The 22,563-nt window shown below is 42.1% G+C and overlaps 1 protein-coding gene across 1 annotated transcript in view; it reads left to right on the top strand.

The window, feature by feature from the left end:
- Positions 1 to 22,563, top strand: part of TMEM108 (transmembrane protein 108) — a 179,626-nt gene that overhangs the window by 82,922 nt on the left and 74,141 nt on the right. The window contains exon 3 of the mRNA XM_035130121.3: positions 7,303 to 7,388. Coding sequence (XP_034986012.1) covers positions 7,349 to 7,388 — 40 coding nt within the window. The 5' untranslated portion in view covers positions 7,303 to 7,348. The remainder of the gene's footprint in view (positions 1 to 7,302; positions 7,389 to 22,563) is intronic.

Here is a 22,563-nt window from a genome sequence, read left to right as displayed (position 1 = left end):
CCGATCTCCATCGGTTCCGGCTCTGGGCTTGGTCTGGGCGGGTCTGGGGGCGGTCCCTGGGGTGGGTTTTGGTGATGTGGTCTGTCCTGAGAGCGTGGGAACCAAGGTTTTGCTGCGCGCGTCGCTTGTTTGTCATACCATCTGGATTCCTGCCTCACCCCCACCGCTAGCGCCGCTTTGCTGAGCTGATCCATAGTCTGCGGTCTAGGACCTCTTGCCAGCTCATCCTTAACGTCTGCATGCAAACCTAGGTAGAAGGCTGATTTCACTGGCTCACTGTTCAGATCCCACCCCAGTTTGTGCACCAGCATGGTGAATTTCGCCCAGTAGTCTCTAACTGTCGATTTTCCTTGTGTTAGGTCATGAAGCTCCTGTTTAGTGGCCTCCATTTCACTGTCGCTAGCGTACATTAATTTTAAAGCTTCTAGAAATAAAGTTGCGTTCTTCATGCAAGGATTTTTTTGCGCGATGAGCGGTCTTTCCCATTCCCGGGCGGCCCCCGTCAAATGCTCTATGATAAAGTAGACTCTGTGCGCGTCATCTGGGAATTCTGCTGCATGCAATTCCAGCGCATAATTTATCTCAGTCTCGAATCCGAGGTACTCCCTCGGGTCTCCGCTGAACTTGGTGACTAGGCTCTGTCCCCTTCTCACTTGGACTAGCTGCGGCTGGGGTGCCCCCCCACCTCTAGCGGCTTTCTCCTCTTCCAACTTTTTCTGCAGGTCTAATACCATCACCCTTAGCTGTTTCTCAGTCTCCTCTTTTGTCCTCACCTGGTCCACCAGCTTGTTCAGCTCCTCCTGCGCCCCTCGCGCTTCCTCCTGAGCGGCATGCAATTGCTGCTGTGCGTGCGCTGTGAGGGTCTGTAGCTCCTGCTTCGCTGCTTCAGCCTCCAGCCTCCAATGCTCAGCCTCTTGAGCGCTCATCGCTGCACTCCAAAGTAGCCAAAAAAGATTCGGGAGTTGCTGTCAGGGGGCCTGGTATGGCTACTCTAGAGTAACGACTCCAGCATGGTCTTTTAAGGCTTTTATTAAGTGCTGATTATTTACAGTGTTCAGAGCAGTAAAAATGCATCCTTAAGGTGAGGTGTCAGAACTCCCGAATGGCGATTGGCGCGTTTTCTTCCAGCACCACAACTTTGGCAGACCCAACCTCTTCCCCCTACGTTTGCGTCGCAATTCGGGAGTTGGGGGGATTGGCCTCCCCCCCGTGCGTCCAACTTCCTGTCCCACCTGAGGCATGGGCTCCACAACCCTGCCTGAGCCTCGGACACCACTTCCTGACTCTCCGCTGGAGGCAGAGCTCTCCTTACTCTCTCCAGCGCTTGGTGATGGGCTGGAACTTAAGATGGGAGGGACTTCCCTGTATCCCTTGTCCCTCACAGTGATGAAAGGCTCCTGAGCACGTTTGTCACATCTGAAGTCAGAGCGTTTTATCGCACATTGAATATATTAGATTTAATCAGAAGGAGACTTTGAATCTTGTGTCAGGTCATGGGCCCCTTATTTGCAAGGCCAGCTCTGATGCTTTGTTTATGAGCCCGAATGTGAACATAGAGCTGAAAGGGAGGTTTGAGATCAGACCATTCGGTGTGATAGGTAGCAAGTAGTGCAGAAATATTCTTGATGGCTGCAAATTTGTTTTAGGGCTCCCCACCCCTGAAATCAGAACAAATTAAAACTTGACATTATTGGGGCTTGCCTTCACTACAGACTTAAAAGGGGTAGCTGCCAATTCCCAGGAAAAACAAGGGTATGTGTGTTTAGGTCACAGTGTGGGTGCCAGACATGCCCTGCTCCAGACATACAATTCATCATGGTATGTATACACTGGTACATTTGTAGAGCCCCTCACACCTGCTAAACACCTGGACAGTGGGGTGTGGCAGGCTGGCCCACAGGGCCTCGCAACCCCCTGTGGGATTTACAATTTGGGGCACTGTAAATATTAAGTGGGATATCATATTTTGGCAGCCAACTAAAAGGTTTGCAAGAAACCAACCAGAGAATAGAGAAAATACCCAAGAAAAGACTACTGGATAGGGTGAGCTGAGCAACCAGTGAAAACTTCATCAAGAATAAGCAGTTAACAAGCACAGAATAACTTTTTCATAGGTGTTTATGAAGCAGATGTTTATGGACACCTGGTCTGCTGAACAATGACTCATGTGCAGGATCTGATTTAACATTCCAATATGGGGGAAAACTTTGGAGATGGGGGGTGTTGATCAATTTGTAATGCAGCTAACCATGTCAAGCAGGACATACTCGTACAGTGGTACTTCTACTTATGAATAACTCTACTTACGAATGTTTCTACTTACGAATGGAGCTCCGCCCGCCATCTTGGATGTGGTTTAGATAGGATTTTTTCTACTTACAAATTTTTAGATAGGGTTGCTTCTACTTACGATTTTTTTCTCCCAATGCATTCCTATGGGATTCGACTTCAAATTTTTTCGACTTACAAATGTGCGTTCGGAACGCATTAAATTCGTAAGTAGAGGTACCACTGTATACTGAACCAAGTAATTATAAACATGCACGTTACAAAGTTAGGCTGGCAAGCACATGGGCCAGGACTTTTTGGGTGGTGGCCCCACAATCTTGGAATACTGTCTCATGTTATATTAGGGAGTCCTAATCCCTGGATATTTTTATACAAGTCTTAAAAATCATGTTACCTTGGCTTACATAAACTAATAGTTGCTGTGGATCTGATTGTGTGGTCTGGTCTTGGTGGCTGTTTTGCTAGTTTTAACAATATGGGTTTGTTTTGTTAAGGTGATTAAATGTTGTTTATTGTTTTATTGTATTATAATGTGAACCACCTGGGAAAGAATTTTTATTCTAGAATTTTATTCTAGATTGTGCAGGAATTTATTAAATCAAAAAAATTCAGGACTGCCACTAGAAATAAAGGGGAGACACCCCACCAAAAAACCACAACAGTCCAATGAAGACTGTGTATGCTTAGTGTGTGAATAATGCTAATGGACTGTTACAAGGAATGGAAAACTGGGATGGACATTGAGGGTCTTAAGCAGACATTCTCCACACTGCAACATTTTGTTGCAGGTCTCAGTAATCTTTTCCATAATTCTGCTGATTTCTGTTTGTCAGAGCCTTGAATGATGTAGGAATGAGATGCTGGTTGCAAAGCTCACACAACTGAATGCTCTTGCATATATTTTTTATAGTTTTTATTAAAGACTAGCTGGCCCTGCCACACGTTGCTGTGGCTAATCCCTGTGACTGTCACCACCCTGTGTTGATCCATGACATATCCCACCCCCTCCTCCCCCCACCGCCGGCTTTTCCCTGTGATTTCCCCCAACCTGTCCCGTCCCATGACGTATCACGCCCCCTCTTCCCACCACCCCCGGGTCATCCCTTTTTGAGATTGGAATTATGACAACTTTCCCCTGCAATATAAAGTTTTGCTGTATCAGGAAAACGTGATCTATTTTGTGGTTATTTTTAGGAGATATGTCAGGGTTTCTATTAAGCCAACCTGTAACTGGATTTTTGCACTGCTCCTGCTGCTATTAGAAGCTAAGTCATGGTTTGACTTACCATTATATGTGTAAACCCAGATTGACAGATTTGCCCATCCTTAATCTCAGTTATAGGTTTGCAGCCGTAAAAAGCCATGCTTATGTTGCTTTACTAGCATTTGATCAATTTTGGTGTAGCCTTGCAAGCTTTTTCTTACCTTCCACTCTGCTTTGTTTTCTTTCTTCATCCCATTCTGTATTACCTTCAAAAGTAACTTCACTTTTAATATTTTACCCAAAAGGATCCACGTCTGCTCAACTGAATGACTTCACTTATATTAATAAGCTATAAAGCCAGAGTAGGATTTGACCCAAAGGATCTTACTCAATTTATTGCATAGAGTTTTATGTAAGGTTCATGACCGTTAAGTGGTCTGGTTTTTTCAGCTGTTGGCAGAAGAAAGACTGACATTTCCAACCCAAATGTCTCATGGTTCTTATTTGTGCACAAGCCTGTTCTTGCCTCTCAGAAATCAATAAATTATCCAACTCCTATTTAAATACAATAAAAACTAGCACAACAATGTATACATTATTACATAGTGCAATCGAGAGTAGTTATTTCTCTGAGGCGCAGTTGTCCCAGCACAGTGTCCCGAGCATGGTGGGCTCTTGCCACAGCCGCAGTGCCAGCACCTGGCACGCCTTTCCGAGGGGCCTAGACCCGCTGTTTACATCTTTGAGCCTGCCTGCCTTGCTACAAGGTGTGAGCATTCCTGCACAACAACTCCCACCGCCTCCTGCAGGTAAAAGGGAAGCAACATGGGCTTGTGTGCAAGTGTGTGTGTGTGTGTTTATTCCAGAAATCGGAAGCGAGAGCATCACTTTCACTCTCCATGAACTCTGTGATCCAGGGACGTTGGGTGGCCTCTAGCCCTAGTGGAATAGCTCCCCCACCCCCCACTCTTGGCTTGAGGTGACTCTATGGCTGCAGGAGGCTAGGCAGGCTCCTTGTAGGCAGCGGCGGGAAGGGAGAGCAGGTTTGAAGGGGAGCCACAGAAAGCAGGGCAACAGTGGCCAGAGGTGCACTAGTTATGGTAGCTAGCTGCATTATTACGCATAAGGGTTAACTTTTCCCTTTAAAAAAAAAATCAACAATTTTGGGGGTGTTTGGATTTTTACTTTTTGAAATATGGCAAGCCTACGCCACGGGGTCTTCTTGAGTGTATCCTTGTTGAGTGTTTTGCCGGCTAGAATGTGGCCTTGGACCTTGCTCTTGCTTCTAAACTGCTTCGATGGAGGGCAGAGAGGTGTGTGTGTGTGTGTGTGTGAGCCATCTAGTCTGCTGTACAAAGGTAAATTTTATATTCATTGGTCTGCCCCACAGGCCACCCCCAGAAGGTACCCTAGAAGAAAATGGTGGCCCTCAGGCTGAAAAATGCCTCCCACCCCTGCTTTTAAAGCCAGCTTGATGTGGACAGACCACATCAGTGGTGGAATAAATATCTTAGATGACCAAATAATAATAATAATAATAATAATAATAATAATAATAATAATAATAATAATAATAATTTATTATTTATACCCTGCCCATCAGGCTGGGCCTCCCCAGCCAAACTGGTTGGCTCCCAACAGATTAAAAACAGAATAAAACATCAAACATTAAAAACTTCCCTAAACAGGTCTGCTTGTGAATAAATATATACGGGGTGTGTGTGTGTGTGTGAGAGAGAGAGAGAGAGAGAGAGCCCTGCCCCTTCTTTCTGTACATAAATAGGAATTCCTGCACAGGTACAGGGACTATGTTTGTACATCCCAGTACACATAGGATCTGAGTGAGGATGGATCTGATGGATTGATCAGTCTACTTCCAGTCTGTGTCAGCTTCACATGTTCATAAGCCTGTATTCGTATTGAAATACATCTAAAAGGTGGCGGGAATGATGGCAGAGCTTTCCTCCTCTGTGAAAAGGACTCAAATGGACCACTTCTGTCTGTGGACTTCCCTTTCTGCTAATGGAGGGGAAGGTCTACAACGTCTAACTGCTCCTCAGCAGACCTCCTCAGGAACTTTGGGTTGCTCTCTTAATATTTAAAAGCCCTTCTTTGAAACTATTTACCTTCAGGATATGTCACTTTATGCACAAGATCAATGGAACATGAGTAAATATTATTTGATTTAAGTGAAAACGATGTCTTCCCTCCAGGAGATATTGAACCATTTTCACATTCACAACCAGTTTTAAAATGAAATTGAGAGCGGGAAGAGAGAAGGGAGATATCCAAATGGGAGTATTCTTCATCACCGTGTGTATGAATAGCTGTAAAGTGATACCATAAGTGAATGTCTCGCCTCTTCTGCAGGCAAATGGAGCTAATAAAAGTGGCAATCCTAGGAGACTTCCATCTACAAATCAAATTTGGTCCTCCTGCTTTCATAAACTCCTGGCATTTAATCAGTGGCGGAGTGCTGTTTATTGGTTTGGCTTGTAGCACAGATGCCTTCAAGATCATCTCTTAAATAAGCTCCAAAGGAATTATAGTGGAGGGCATTGGAATAGCTTGTAAATGCCTTGAGTTGGAAGAGAGGGAGAGATGTTCTTATGAGAAATAAAAGGTATCAAGTGCCTAAAGATTGTTAACTTTTTTTTCAAGGGTTGGCTCTTCAGCCTGAAGTGGCAGACTCTGCAGTAAAGCTCTTTGATAGATGCTGGTGGAGGCTTTCTGGATCTTGTTGCAATGACAAAAGATGACGGCTAGCATCCAAAGACCTGCATAGGCTTACACAGATTCCAGTGAAATGTTTGACACACAAAAACACCGCCACCCTGCTTTATTTAGCTGCCTCCAAACTGTTTTTCAAATTTCCCTTGGTTTCAGAAGCAGGTTTCCCCCAATAAAAATAAGTTTAAAACCCCCGTGGCTTCATGAAACTAATGTAATGCTTCTTTGGATCCATGTGTTTTGGTGATAAGGATCTGAGCACAACAGTCACCTATAAGCTTTGTTATATATTTCTTGGGTGCCTTCTGGAACTGCTCAGAGATCATTATGAATTGGTTGGGTGCATGCCAACTACCACAATTACTGGGAGGAGTGGTGATACGAATTCTCTGTAAGAAACATCAGACAGATGGTTATGAAAACCATGCAGGGGTGGGGGATATGTGGTCTTGCAGATGTGGGCTGGCATTTTTATACCAGCATTACTGTGTGAGCAGTGCCAAAAATGTGCATGCATGAGGAGCACCCATCCCACAATAAATGGCTCCCAATCTGTATAATAAAGAGACCCAGCAGCAGAAATACTCAGTTGTCTGCTTCATTTTAATTCACATATCTTATTGTTTAAAATACTCACAGTTGGCAACTTGGTCAACCAAGTACGACACAGGGACTCTGCAGCCTATTCTGACATTTTCTAAAAAAATTCCTTCAGTAGCACCTTAAAGACCAACTAAGTTTTTATTTTGGTATGAGCTTTTGTGTGCATGCACACTTCTTCAGATATCTGAAGAAGATATTCTTCAGATATCTGAAGAAGTGTGCATGCACACGAAAGCTCATACCAAAATAAAAACTTAGTTGGTCTTTAAGGTGCTACTGAAGGAATTTTTTTATTTTACTTCGACCCAGACCAACACGGCTACCTACCTGTAACCTGACATTTTCTGATTATGTTTCTTTTTAGCAGGCCAAAGAGGCCACATAGACCAGGATAGCTCCTTAACAAACAAAAACACAAAAGCAAACAAAAAACAAACTAACTTATTCATATCCTGTTCTTCTTCTTCATCTCCTAGACAGAATCATGAATAAACTGCAGGACAACCTGGAGCAGATGATACCATGAAGAGAAGTTTACAAGTCCTCTATTGCCAACTGCTTAGTAAGTAGACAATCATCTGAATATTTTGACTTTTCCTCTGTATTTTAGGTGTACTTACTTTGGATATGGGTGATACTACTCTTGCCCCCCCCCTTCTCCCCCTCTTAATGTTTATCAAAATTTCTGACCTTTATTGTATTTTTCCTTCCATTATTTGTCTCACACAACCCACCTTATCCCTTTCCTCCCCTTTCTTGGGCTAGGGGTTAAGCTGTTAAATTGTTTTCTTTTAAGGGCGAGTTAGTGGTGATAGCAAATGGATGGGCCCATGTGTCTTAGAGTTGGATCTCTGCCAATTTCTCTTATAGCAGTTGTCTGAACTACTAGGGACAACCTAGCCATGTTGCTAGATGCCTGGATGCTGCCAAATGCATGAATGCCTCTGATAACTTAACCACTTAGAGGTTTTGATGATTAAATGGTATATATAAAATAAATAAAGCTGCAGCTGCAAATTGTAATTCCCAGAACATAACTGTGTGCTGATGTTCTATTTTCCCCTCGTTCTCAGTGATAAAGGGGGGGGGCAGTATAATGCCAGGCATAGGTGTCCGGTCCCAGCAAGGGTTGAGGTTGAGGTGGGGAGTGGTCTTTGGCACAGGCACTTACAAACAAGGTGTCATCAGGAAAAGCTGAGTCACATCCAGATCCTGGACAGAGGAGTGTCTAAGGTTCTGGCTAGAGCATTTCCTTCTGTGCTGTATAGAACTGTTGATTTAGCAGAATGGTGGCGCAGTCATTGGTTCCTGCAGCGTGGAAGTGATGGGGGCTTTATTAAGAGCATTGTCTTGAGTCTGAGAAAGATGGCAGTACGTACTACATGCTCCAGTTTGGGTCTCAGAGCTGAGAACAGCAACTTCCCCAAAAGTTGTCTTCACCTCCCATGAGTCTTCCTCCAAGGAAGATGGGAATGGGGCCTGAAAACACAATAGGGTGCAGGTAAATTCTACCAGATGTTATGATAGGGGAGAACAGAGACAGATGTATATTTCTTACTTTTTGTAGCAGCTGTACATTTTTAAGGTGTCTCTTTGTTCCATGCAGAACTTGTTTTTGACCCTGAACTCTCAGTTTTATTGTTGTCATAGTAGCTGTGCTTTGCATGTTTGCAAATGAAGAATTTGTTTACCTTTAGAGCTGCTAAATAAAGTAAAATTAAAGAGGATAAATACCTGTATATATTCAAGTTTAAGCCGACCCAAATATAAGCCGAGGCACCTAATTTTACCTTAAAAAAACCTGGGAAAACTTACTGACTCGCGTATAAGCCGAGGGTGGGAAATGCAGCAGCTACTGGTAAATTTCAAAAATAAAAATAAATACCATCCTATGCCTTTCCCAGCCGCTTCTCCCTCCTCGCCGCTTCTCCCTCCCCGCCGCCTCGCACAGAGCAGGCATAGGACAGGGGTTTGGAGAGTCGCAGCGCAGCGCTTCTCTGAACCCCCGGTCCTGTGCCTTTCTCCGGCGGCGCCCTTCTCACTCGAATATAAGCCGAGGGCAGCTTTTTCAGCACATTTTTGGTGCTGAAAAAGTAGGCTTATACTGTACTCGAGTATATATGGATGTACTCAGTTCCTTTAGTTTAGTAGGTTTTATCTGTTGATAAATGTTTTATATCCAAACCTTGATTCATTTCATCAAATTACTTTCCACAAGCTACATGCCATGCTATCTAATTCCATTAAAAGTTATTAGGTGTTTTAACTGCTATGGTTATTACGAATTCTTTTGTGTTCATTTTTTACATAGTGATGGAATGTTTCTATTTAGGGATTATGTATTTATGGAGCTATGGTATGGTTGAAAATTATTTTCACACGTTCATAATTCACACAGTCTGAATAGATACATAGGATGTACTCATCTGTTTGCAAGAGAGGTTGAAAATCATATCCAAAAAGAGGATTTCAAGTTAGTTTACGAGGGTCATTCCCAGCCCATTTATGAGAGTAGCACAGATTAAGATGTTTTTCTATTTATTGTTATATTCATCACCATAAGATAATTTAATAGAGTTTGAGCTAATGGAAATATTACATCTCAAGCTAGTGCTAATTCAAGCACTGGTGAATGAAGTACTTTCTATAATGCACCTAAAATTTACTTCATCTGCACATAAGTGATTAGTATATTATTACTGATTTAATTCATCTGAGCATAGCAAGCTGAGTATTACCTGTGCTGACTAGCAAAGGCTTCTTCCTTGACTTCAAATAGGAGACATTCCTGGAGATGCCACGAATTGAAACTGGGACAGTCTACTTCCAAAGTAGATGCTCTACCACTGAGCTTCAGTACTTCAGATACATAGGCTACAAAAAACAAAGATGAATGAATCTTAGTCTTTGCATTCATAAGCCAGAATCTGCTTCAGCTGATGCATGCATGCAGTTGGCAGGTTAAGGCAGGGATAGCAATACAGTGCTGCAATTGTAGCACCATTTACCTGGGAGAAAGCCCCAATGAATTCAGTAGGACTCACTCTGAGTAGACATGGTAGGGGTTGCACTGGTAGGAAATAAAAAAGCAGAGATAAACAATGGATCACCCAACAGCTCCTCGTTCCTGGCAGTCCCTTTCAGCTTTCTTTGCCTTTTGGTGGGTGAGCCTGCAAAACTGTCAACCAGGTAGAAGCAGGTTGTTGTTATGTGGTGATGGATATGACGTGTATTATGCAGATGTAAGTCACAGACTGAAACATTCATTGATTTTTGCATGGCTTTTGAGAACAAACTTCTAGGTTTCTAAAAAGTATTGGAAGCAGAATATAAAAGATCTGTCAGCCCTTTCTGTCAATGTCCCTGATTGCAAGATTTGCTTTGGGCTTTTATTGTATAAGCTTTTCAAGAAAAGAAAAGAGATAAAAAATACAGCGATCCTCTCAGGGATTTCAGTGACAAAAAAAGAGTACTGATGTGTTGTCATATAAACAGTGAAAGTGTTATTAAAATACAACTTTTTCAAAAATGTGAATTTCAGAACAGGTTGAGTGAATGAACAGGCTAATTGTTTTGTACTATCTGTACAATGGAGCAGAATTGTTTCATTCTATCACTAAAGCTAGTCGGGGGGCGGGGAGAAGAATCTGTGCAGTATATTTGTTTGGAGCTATTGTAAAAGTGTTCTTTGTCCCTTACAGCAAAGAGATGATCTATATGTCTGTTTAATTCCTAATAAACTAGTTTGTTTATGCCTGCTAGGCAGACTTTCTACTTTAATGGGCTTGTTCCAATTGCTTTCCACACACTCCAGTTACCATTCATAAAGAGTAAGAACATCTTAGACATGAATAGGGTTAGAAGGTTTTTATTCTAGAACTTTAATCCTCAAGGAAGCTGGCGTAATGTTGCTCTGTGAAACTCTCTCTCTCTCTCTCGTAGTAAAAAATGTTTACTGGGTTTTCTAAAACTGGTTACTAGTTCACATAAAATAACGGCTATAAAGATATCACCATAGCCCATGATCTTGGCCACATTTATAGGGAAACTGAGGCCCATTGGATCAACATGTAATGTTAAACAATGCCAGAGTCCCAGTGAAAATGCTGCAATCTAGAGTGGAGGAGAAATTTCAATGAGAAATGTAGGCTTGATCTTTCTGCTGAGTGAGAACAAGTTTCAGGATGATGTCACAGTATTATTCCATGAAAAATTCTCATAAATTTACCACCTCCCTCCCCTCCCACTCATCTGCAGGAATACACATGGGTTCATGCGAGCATTACAATGGGCCACAATAGGACATCTCTACAGTCTTCCCGTAACCCCATCCAATATGGCTGTGCACCAGATTTGCACCAGGTCCAAGCCCCTAGCTTAAAATTGGACCTATTCACAGGGATTTGGGCATTGGCCAAGTAGGGTAAAGACACCCGTGGATCGCTGTTGTTCAGGATGGGGGTGGGGCACCAGGCAGGAAGGAAAAGCAGGCAGTGTTTGGGAAAACCCCATGTAGAGGCCCAGACCAACTTGATTGTGTCTTCCTGGGAGAAGGGAGAAGCCCACAACCACTGGTACTCCCTCCTTCCTGGCACTCCATCCCTCAACGGGTACCTAACACAGGATTGATGCCTGTGTGCACCAGCTGTTGAGCCATCACACCTTCAGGTGCAAGTGGCTTCCCTGCAGAGAACCTGCTTGCAAAGGGACACCCTACAATACACCCCTCTGCTCTCGATCAGGAGAAGGGAAGGAGACACATATCCCTCTACCATTCCATGTACAGTAGCCAGCTGAACTGGCAACCAAATCTTAATTCAACATTAGTGACAAGAGAGCATCTTCCACCACATGAAAGGCGATGTCACAACAGAGAGGAATGGTGGGGTGGGGCATTCAGGAGGAACAGTTAGGAGTTGCAGCTGTTGCCCCCCCCCCTGTACCTGCCACGTGAGGTAGATGCCTCACTTTGCCTAATGGTAGGGTTGCCCCTGCATCCCAGCCATGCACATTTCTAGTTTGAAGCCTACCAGTATATAGGGCGGCAGGGCTCTGTTGTAGCTATCAAATGGTAACTTAATTTTAAACCACCACCATCAAAAAATAATGCATCTATGAACTTTTATGGGCAGTTATTCTTAATCCTCAGTAAGCATGCATGGAACAGAAGCTGTACATTGCATTTTCAACATTTCTCTGGTAGATATACCTTCTATGCATAAATAAGAAAAATGGGGAGAGGGAAACCAATATTTCAAAATAGGTACGTTGATTAACATATTGAAACCACTACAAGGGCTTTTGTTGATAAGCTTCAATTAAAGTGAACCTGTGTCTACAGCTTTCCTTCATTTGCCACCAGACACATATTATGCTACTTTTGCTACTTTCATTAAGCGGCTGGCTTTGTAAGGAGAGATTAAAAAAAACAAAACACCCCTAATATGGTGATTAAGCCCTGCAGCTTGAACCATAATAATTCAATATAGATGTTTGTTGTGCATTCTTTCTCCATGGGTGGCTGAAACTGAATGTATAATAGTGAATATTTCGGGGTGGGGGGTGTCTTTTGAAGTGACTGTGAAATTAAGCTCCCATCCAGGTTCTTTGGAGATAAGCAGGACTAAACAGTTGTGCAGTGTGAGGTGTTTGCGGGCAAAGCTTCGCATAGTGGGTTGGATCCAGACTTAACAGCACAAGCCTATGCATGTCTACTCAAAAGTAAGCTCCACTAAGTTTCTGTTAGACTTATTTTCAGAAAAAGTATATAGGATTGCAGCCTAGGTGAGCTGACTTAGCTCCTATTGAAATCAATGGGAAAAGCTAGTCGTGACTTACATTCCATTAATTTAAATGAGAATTAAGTTCAACTAAGTTATGTACCATTATTATTATTATTATTATTGAACTTATATCCTGCCTTTCCTACCGAAGGACCCCAGGATGGCAAACACATCCTCATCAAAACAATTTAAAAATCTAAAAACAGTGAAAACGCTCAAAAACAGTTATAGTTGAAAGCATCTAAAACAGTTATAGTTAAAATATTCTTAAAACAGTGAAAACATTCTCTCATCTCTGAATTCATATGTTAGTTGCATGAAGGAGGCATCACATGATTACTGAAGGGAAGAGTCACCTCACTTAGATGTCCACATTGATTGCATGCAGGTGTCTTCACTGCAGATGACTATAGTAATATGTGAATGACTGAAGGCAGTCCCACACAGTATGTCCAACACCAGCAATGGCAGCGGTAATCATGTGATTTCCCCCTTCATACTAATAACCAATCCAGTTCAATGTCTCACTCCAATCCAGTGTTTCCCTGGCTTTAAGAAACAAAACAACATATAACCAAGGAGCCCATGATTGCACGCAGTGGAAGGGGCTGCTTAAACATTTCTCCTCTTAAAGTTTAACAATTAAGCATTACTCCTGTGAAATTGCTTTTCCCCCCCCCACAACCCTGTAGGTCTTTATTGTTATGAGTTTGGGGTGTTAAGCTATATGCCAGACCCTTCTAATCCCTGGAGCAAGTGTTAAAAGCTAATCAAGCCTTCTTATTCTTGGGAATAGTCAAACTAGGTTCCTGGTGATGTGGTGGGGGATTAAGGGATTCAGTGCAAGAGCCTCAACAGACAAAGCCAGCGTTTGGATTAGAGTTTAGCAGTGATGGAACCTAGATGTAAAGCATTAAACTGGGAGAAAACAGAGACATAGAGCAATGTTTGATATCTGTTTGAATCCAAGGCTGTGGCTATGGGAGAAACAATACCCTTGGGGTGTTAATGCTGTTAACCTCTCCATCATGGACTCAGGTTGTATATACAGTGGTACCTCGGTTTACGAACTTAATCCGTTCTGGAAGTCCATTCTTAAACTGAAACCATTCTTAAACCGATGCACGCTTTCCCTATTGTGGCCTCCCACCACCGGTGCCCTTCCACCATTTGGCTTCCATTCTTAGACCGAGGTGAAGTTCGCAAACCGGGACATTACTTCCAGTTTTGTGGAGTTTGTAAACCGAATAGTTCATAAACAGGGCTGTTCTTAAACCAAGGTACCTCTGTATGTGTAAATAAACCATATATCATAAAGACACCACAGTCTCCGCTGTGCCTCATTCTCAAAGGAAACCCAAACTCTGGGTAAGCAGCTGGACCCCCTGGAATCTTGCATCACTCATGCACATTGGTGTGCAATAATAGCTTTTCTTTAAAGAGAAAAGCTGCTAGGGAGAGAACAATTATTATTAGCTGTTACATGGATAATGTATTTCCATAATATGAGCTGCTCACTGAATTTAGTTTTTCTTGTTGGCCAAGTAGAAAGTCACCTTAGTTTTTCTATATTTAGAATACACAATCAGAGCAGTAATAAATGTAGACCATTTGGCAACACATTTAGGCTGTTGTTTGATATATTCTTGGATTTTTTCATATTCAAAAAGCAAAGGATGTCACTTTCTGTTTGGGAGGGAAATATAATGCTAGGCAAAAAACATCATGAGTGGTGACATCTTCACTATTTATTCTGTCTGCTTTACTTTAAATTTGAATCTGCCTCTGGGAGTGCTGCATTCCACATCCAAAGCTCCTTTGGATCTAGCTAGCTTAGAAGGAAACAATAAGGAATAAGTTATATGACTTGGTGACTCTCCGCTCATAGAAAACAGCAGGTTTTTCCTCTTCCTATCTGAAAAAGTTGGTTGTTGATGTTTTTCTTCCAATCAGAATTGCTTTCATATTCTTCCTATGCATGAACCAGTTCCATAGCAGAAATCCAGTTGCATTTTCAGATTTCTTTGATCATTAAAATAGTGTTTTTAAGTAATGCAGAAGGCTGCATTCCTGCGCTTAGTGACACATGCATAAGCCTTGCTGAAGTCAGTGTGATTTGCTCATACATAATTGATGGCAGAATGTAACCATTAGACTTCAGTGAAACTGGGCATGCCTCCTCTTGTCAAAAGTATACAGTTCTTAAGACACCAATTCTTTGAATTTCAAGCAGGCATGTGTAATGCAAAACAGTTTTCTATTCCTCAAAGTCAATGAGCATAATATTTGGAGTTTGGATAATTGCACGTATGACTGACTTCAAAGCTTGTTCTTTGTAACTAGGGATGGGGATAAATTTTATTTTGTTTGAATTTTAATGAGAAGCTACTTTATCCACACATTTTGAACGCACATGTGAACCAGCCACTCTTTCTAAATTTATACTTTCCCCAATTTGGTTCTTCAACCAAACAATGTGTTAGCATATATTAGGGGATAGAGTGCAACCCTCGCCATACATTTTTAAAACAGCATGCCAAAATCCATTATATTTCATTGTCCAGAAAGTGGGAGAAGCAACAAGAGGATCAGCCATTTTAGATCTGGTCCTAACCAATAGTGATGACCTGGTTAGTGGGGTAGAAGTGGCAGGAGCATTAGGTGGGAGTGATCATGCTCTTCTGGAGTTTATTATTCAGCAAAAAGGAGCAACCAAGCATACTAAGACTCAAATCCTAGACTTTAAGAAAGCCGACTTCTGAAAACTTAGGGAAATGCTGGGTGAGATCCCATGGACAGAAATACTAAAAGGGAAGGGAGTTCATGATGGTTGGGAGTTTGTAAAAAGCACAACTTTAGGCAATACCAATGAGACGGAAACATGGAAGGTGCCTAAAGAAGCCAGGGTGGCTATCTAAAGAACTTTTAACTGAGTTAAGATTTAAAAGGGATATGTACAAAACATGGAAAAAGGGGGAAATCACCAGAGAGGAATTTAAACAAATAGCCAGCATGTGTAGAGACAAAGTCAGAAAAGCTAAAGCACAGAATGAACTCAGGCTTGCTAGAGAGGTTAAAAGCAACAAAAAGGGCTTTTATGGGTATGTCCGTAGCAAAAGGAAGAACAAGGAAACGGTGGGGTCACTTAGAGGAGAAGATGGTGAAATGCGAACAGGGGATAGAGAAAGGGCAGATCTCCTCAACGCCTTCTTTGCCTCAGTCTTCTCCAAAAAAGAAAACAATGCCCCACCTGAAGAATATGGAGCCGATCATTCAGCAGGGGAAACACAGCCCAGAATAAGCAAGGAGATAGTACAAGAATACTTGGCTAGTTTAGATGTATTCAAGTCTCCAGGGCCAGATGAACTACATCCAAGAGTATTAAAAGAACTGGCAGAGGTGATTTCAGAACCACTGGCAATAATCTTTGAAAATTCCTGGAGAACAGGCGAACTTCCAGCAGACTGGAGGAGGTCAAATGTTGTCCTTATTTTCAAGAAGGGGAAAAGAGAGGACCCAAACAATTACCGCCCAGTCAGCCTGACATCAATACCAGGAAAGATTCTAGAGCAGATCATTAAGCAAACGGTCTGTGAGCACCTAGAAAGAAACACTGTGATCACTAAAAGTCAGCATGGGTTTCTGAAAAATAAGTCATGTCAGACTAATCTGATCTCATTTTTTGACAGAATTACAAGCCTGGTAGATGAGGGGAAAGCAAACAAGATGAATTTTAACAAGGAGAAATGTAAAGTACTACACTTGGGCAAAAAAATGAAAGGCACAAATACAGTATGGGTGACACCTGGCTTGAGAGCAGTACATGTGAAAAGGATCTAGGAGTCTTGGTAGACCACAAACTTGACATGAGTCAGCAGTGTGATGCAGCAGCTAAAAAAGCCAATGCAATTCTGGGCTGCATCAATAGGAGTATAGCATCGAGATCAAGGGAAGTAATAGCACCACTGTATTCTGCTCTGGTCAGACCTCACCTGGAGTACTGTGTCCAGTTCTGGGCACCACAGTACAAGAAGCATACAGACAAGCTGGAACGTGTCCAGAAGAGGGCAACCAAAATGGTCAAAGGCCTGGAAACGATGCCTTATGAGGAACGGCTTAGGGAGCTGGGTATGTTTAGCCTGGAGAAGAGAAGGTTAAGGGGTGATATGATAGCCATGTTCAAATATATAAAAGGATGTCATATAGAGGAGGGAGAAAGGTTGTTTTCTGCTGCTCCAGAGAAGCGGACACGGAGCAATGGATTCAAACTACAAGAAAGAAGATTCCACCTAAACATTAGGAAGAACTTCCTGAAAGTAAGAGCTGTTCGGCAGTGGAATTTGCTACCAAGGAGTGTGGTGGAATCTCCTTCTTTGGAGGTCTTTAAGCAGAGGCTTGACAGGCATATGTCAAGAATGCTTTGATGGTGTTTCCTGCTTGGCAGGGGGTTGGTGGATGGCCCTTGTGGTCTCTTCCAACTCTATGATTCTGTGATTCTAAATGTGTAAAACTGCATACAAAAATGTGTATATTTGGAGAAATTTTTAATAAAATGCTGGTGAATTTTCATGAGGACTTTTTTATAATGCAGATAGCTGGATAAAAATGTGGAGAACTGGATTTAGGTTGGGAGAAAGGAGAAACTGAAGGAAACTGAAACTGGAATATTCATTCATCCCCATTTAACACACAGAAATGCAAAGTGCTTTTGTATAGACAAACGTATACAAATGCAGACACAGAAAGGAATGGATCTGTGTGACCCACATGCACAGTAATACCACGATATTGACACAACTTCAGTCTGGCTGATGTCCTTCTCTGTACCACATGTGCTGTTTGGCTATTAAATTTATATCTCAAAGCTGCCCAGGGTGGCAATAAAGGGGGGGCAAAGATGTTATGCTGATTGCAACTTTGAACTGGTGTTATTCTATCATATTCATCCAGAATGGGATGTAACATTAAGGGTACCATACCCATGTGTGTGCAACATGAGCAGGCGAAAGGTTGCATAAATACATACAGTATAGGCAAAACTTTGCGATTTGTATTTGTTTTGCACTTCCCTGACTCTGTATTGCACCCCAAACCATCAAACCTGACTTACGGTGCAGCAAGCAGTGGCAAAACTGATTTGCTGAAATAGAATTAATGGTGGTGAATTGTATTCAATGTCACTCTAAAACCACATATACATTTGGGAAGTTTTGCAACCTAGCCAAAATATGCACAGAGGCTATTAAAAAGGGGCTGAGAGTATAGATTTGTTTTAAAACCATGTAATTAAGTTTAGCATTAAAAGCTGATTGACTCCTGCATGATGGCATTGGCTGGTCCTGTGAGCAGACAGGCAAATCCCTGCATTTGCCCACAGTTCTCAGCATGATAGTATCTTGACAGAAGGCATCTTCACTTTTATGCTCATTCTGACACGTTTATAAAAAGAGCCAAAGGAAAGCTCTTTCAAGATTAACGAGAAGGGGTAGCTTTCTTTAATGCATATCCTCCATACACTTGCAATTTGCCAATGCAGATTCCTTATGCTGGGAACCAAAGCAGTACAGTGAGTTCATCTTATGCCAGACATATTAGTACAAGTTCATCATCTATTAGAAGATTTACATATGCAGTAGCCTATTTTCATACATGGCACTAAAAGTGTATTTCAACCTCTCTCAAATTGCATGTGTGAATGCTGTCAGCTAAGAATCAGAAGTGAAGGAGAGCTATTTTAAAAATGAATGTATATTCCAGCCAATGTGATTACTGAATAATGTATGTAGGAAATGGGGGAAATAGATTTAAGCATCACTGTAAATATGCCATTAGTCACTGACATCTGTGGCACATGGCTTTTATTTAGAGTATTTATTTAGGGTGTTTGTGAACTGCCCTTTCTCTAAAGGAGCAATGGATGATACATAACAAGCACCAAAGCAAAACATATCAAATATCTATAAATGCACATCCAAGCTAAAAAATTAAATAATAAATCACTAAAACATCAAGTCATGCATTGCTGCTGTGGATTCAACCCCTCCTTATCACAGTATCAAACTGTAAAACCCTGGGTAAATAAAAATACATTCGGTTGACGTCTGAAAAGCAGCAATGTGAAAGACAGACACACCTCAGGGTGGGGGGGAGATCATTCCAAAGCGGAGGCCCCACCACATAGATCTTTCTAAACTTCCCAACTCCATGAATCCTGGCAGTGACCACAAGCAAAGCCCACCCACTTACCCACCAATCTTAAGAATTGAATTGGCTGGCACTAGAGTATGTGTTCCTTCAGATATTTGGACCCTGACTCATTTGGGGTTTATAAACTATTACCAACACCTTTAATAGAGCCAAGTAGCACACAGGTAGCCAGCACCAAGCTTTTATTGGGTATAAGAAACGGTCCATAGGAAGTGCCTCTTTTCTATAGACAAAATGTGATGTACGCAGAGGAATGAGAGCTATGTTCTATGTACCGTCTTTCCCACATTTTAAGACACCGTCTTATAACTTTTTTTCCTCAAAAAAACACTGGGTGGCTTATTTTCAGGGAATGTCTTACCGGTATTTTTATTACATCAGGAGCAGTGCCCCTCTTGCTCCCTGTCTCCCTGCGGGGCAGGACTCTTGACTGAAAGAAAATGACGGGCAACAGCCACCACCAAGCTCCATGAGAGGGAGTCTGAGGGAAGGGAGGTGTGTGCATCGCTGGCCCAGCCCTCTCTCCCCGGCCCTGGGATGTTCGTGAGGGAGGGAAGGAGCTCCTCCGAAGGGCTGCTCTCTCTCTCTCCCCTCCCAGGTGGGGACTCACTTAATAGCAATCTGCTACACTGGAGCTTCTTAAATTTAAACCAGTACAGTATAATGGAATCTATCTGTGTGATGCAGTCGTAGCAGTAGCCTATACTAAAGCAAATAAGGATCTCTACCAGCCAGCCAACTGCCCAAGACTTAAGAGCGAAAGTTCCAACAATGTAGCACTTTGTAGCACTGATAGCAAAGAGGCTACCGGCTGAGATACTGCAGAAAACAAAGAAGCCAGCTGAGCAGCAATTAAGATGGTAAATGGTAGCAATTAAGTAGCAATTGAGCCAGCAGAAAGCCGGGTGAGATAATCTGCTGGTCCTAACAACCCGTCTGTGTTTCTCTTACCCACAAAATGTTAACTTTTGTGTAGGGTGTAGGGCAGTGTTTAGCAGCTCCTAAACAGCGAGAAGGGGAAAGTCCTTAATCCCCAAGGCAAGGACTGCGCCACCGGCAGCGATCCCGGTACCGGTACAAATCCTTAAAGGGGAAGCTCTACAGACAAGCAATAGAAAGAAAAAAGAATCATCACTTTTTAAAAGGCTATTAAAAGGGGGAAAGGTGGGGGGAAGCGAGAGGTGGGCTGTGTGTGTGTGTGTGAGAGAGAGAGAGAGAGGCGGGGGGGGGGGGGAGAGAGAGAGACGCGCACACAGAGTCTCTCCCTAAAGGGGAAGGCAGCGTCTTCAATCGCCCCTCTTTTTTCCCTCGTGCTTTCATCTTCTCCCCTCCGCAAATGCCACTTTTCTCCTCTTCACCAAGCAAGCAGAGCTCACACAGCCTAGCTAAAAAAAATATATTTTGGAATCCTTTTACAGGTATTTTAAAAAATGCTTACAGAAACGGGAGGGGGAATCACGAGGCTGCAGGAACGGCTCTACGGTGCATTTTTACAAGCTTTTAAAAGAAATACGTGTCTTTGGAGCGACAGTAAAATGGGGAGAGATTTTTATGGGGGGGAGTTGGCTGGCGGGAGGGGGGAAGGGTCTATCACTATGTCTTATTTTCGGGTTATGGCTTATATCGCGCAACTGCTTAGAAATCCTGCTATGTCTTATATTATGGCTACGTCTTAAAAAGGGGGAAACACGGTAATGGCTTGATGGCAGTGAAAGTGCTCTTATAAGCCTCTCCATTATCAGGAAGCATAGTAGGAGGCAGATTTCAATGCATAACTAATCAGAGATTCTGGCAACCTTCTTTCGTCCTACAATACCCATATATGTTGTCAATGCAAATGTAGCCATCCCGCATTTCTTCACCCCCTTCAGCTCATATTGACCACTCCTTCCCACCAAAAACCTCAGTTAGTATGGTGATTCAGTCAATCCACACGGAATAAGTAAATCTGCACAGGTTGCATTGATGTGCACAATTTGCTATTCCTCTAGAATTCTAACTTTTCCATGGTACCTAGTTGGAAGTTTCTCCATACAGTTCTGAACACATTTGGCCTTAAGCATGAACTGCAATTACAGGCAAAACTTTGTAGCAATCTGCTGTGACAGTTCTTAATAGATAGCTCAATAGACTTGAATCTCACTGCCACTTTCAGCCTGGAGGTCTCCCATGCTGCTAACAAGTGTTCAACTGCATTTCTCAGCCTGGAAGAATATAGGACTAAGCAGCATGATACGTGGAGTCCTTTGGAGCTATGAATCATTGCAGAAGTGCTTGAGAGAAGTTGGAAATTCACACACTCCCAAAAGTCTTCATGTCACATCTTATTTGTACTTTCAGAAAGACTTCATAGAATATTAGAAGCTGCAGGTCTCCAATAAAACTCAAGAGTTCCCCATTGCTGAGAATTCATGAACCATTATTAAGATATTGAATAATAAGAGGAAGTTAAAGAATAGCAAAATATAACCTAAAATTTCCCTTAGTTGTTGAAGTAACAATTTTTAGCTTGCAATGATCAATAAATAACTTCTATTCCCCCCTTCAGAACTACCTTGTCTCTTTTTTCTTTTGTCCTTATGAAATGGGTCATTTTGGCCACTAAAGCAGAAGCCCAGCATTTGTCAATCCATCCATTTGTTGTTGGCACCATTTGTGTTCTCTACCATATAATAATTTTGCTGCCATCAACATATATGAGATCTGTTCCTTATACTCATTCTTTTCTGAATGCAGGGTTTTTTTTCCAATGGAGAAGAGAGCTAAGGTCAGCAGAGGAATGAGTGTTCGGCTGATAACCTATCCAATGATATAAAAAAATCAAATCCCCAAAGCTCTCTACACTTTCACACACCCACCACAGGCAAATATGACCTCTGAGATCCTCAGCCTCTCCAGCAAAATAGGGATAGTGAGTTGTGAATATAGCTGAGCTTTACTGGTGTTAAGTGCCAGTGATAAATCAGTTTCAGCATACCTTTATGTCGGTTTCAGATGGGAACCAGACCATAGATTTTACCACTAAGTATCAATGATTGTATTATTGCAATCCGTCTCTCAGGCTTTAAGTGCAGAGCAACCAGTTTCAAATTTAAGATCCAAGAGGATCTTATTAAGAATGGAGATGAGACCCTTTCACTCCTTAGAACATGATTTGCAAAAGAATTCATAAAAAGTCAAGGAAAGGGGACAGGGACCCTCAAATCTGCAAACTGTTTGAGCAAAGGTTATTTGAGCTATTTGAAACCAAGAAGCTCATGATCCAGAGAGAAATTATTAGATTTTGCAGACGAGATTTCAGAGAGATTCTGAATTGTCAGTAGGTTCAGTACCGTATTTACACGGTGTATAGCCTTGACAACAAGTGATCTTTATCATTCATCGGTATTTTGTCAAATTCCATTGGTCTCTTAGCTGCTGATGAATTCTCAGATAATTATTTGCTGAAGATTTTACTTTAAAATATTCATACCATTGGGAATTTTCCTGATGGAAACATCTTTTAATGTTTTAATTCTCCATCAGCAGTCCATGGTTTGTTCAAGTCCATATATCTAAACAACTTATATTACCACCAAATCTCAAACCTTCCAACTTTTCTTTATATAATTTCATATTGACGGTGAGCCATTTGGACTGATTGGACTTTTATGTTGTTTCCAATTTATCAGCAATTCACAATCAAGGAATTTTGTTTCATTTGCTTTCTTGAAAATTCCTCTCTTCCCATAGTATTTTATGTAGTAT

The sequence above is a fragment of the Zootoca vivipara genome, chromosome 11 (genome assembly GCF_965207765.1).
Source record: "Zootoca vivipara chromosome 11, rZooViv2.hap1.1, whole genome shotgun sequence".
In the NCBI taxonomy this organism is placed as follows: Eukaryota; Metazoa; Chordata; class Lepidosauria; order Squamata; family Lacertidae; genus Zootoca; species Zootoca vivipara.
Note: the sequence above shows the minus strand (reverse complement) of the source record. Positions and strands in the feature narration are given on the sequence as shown.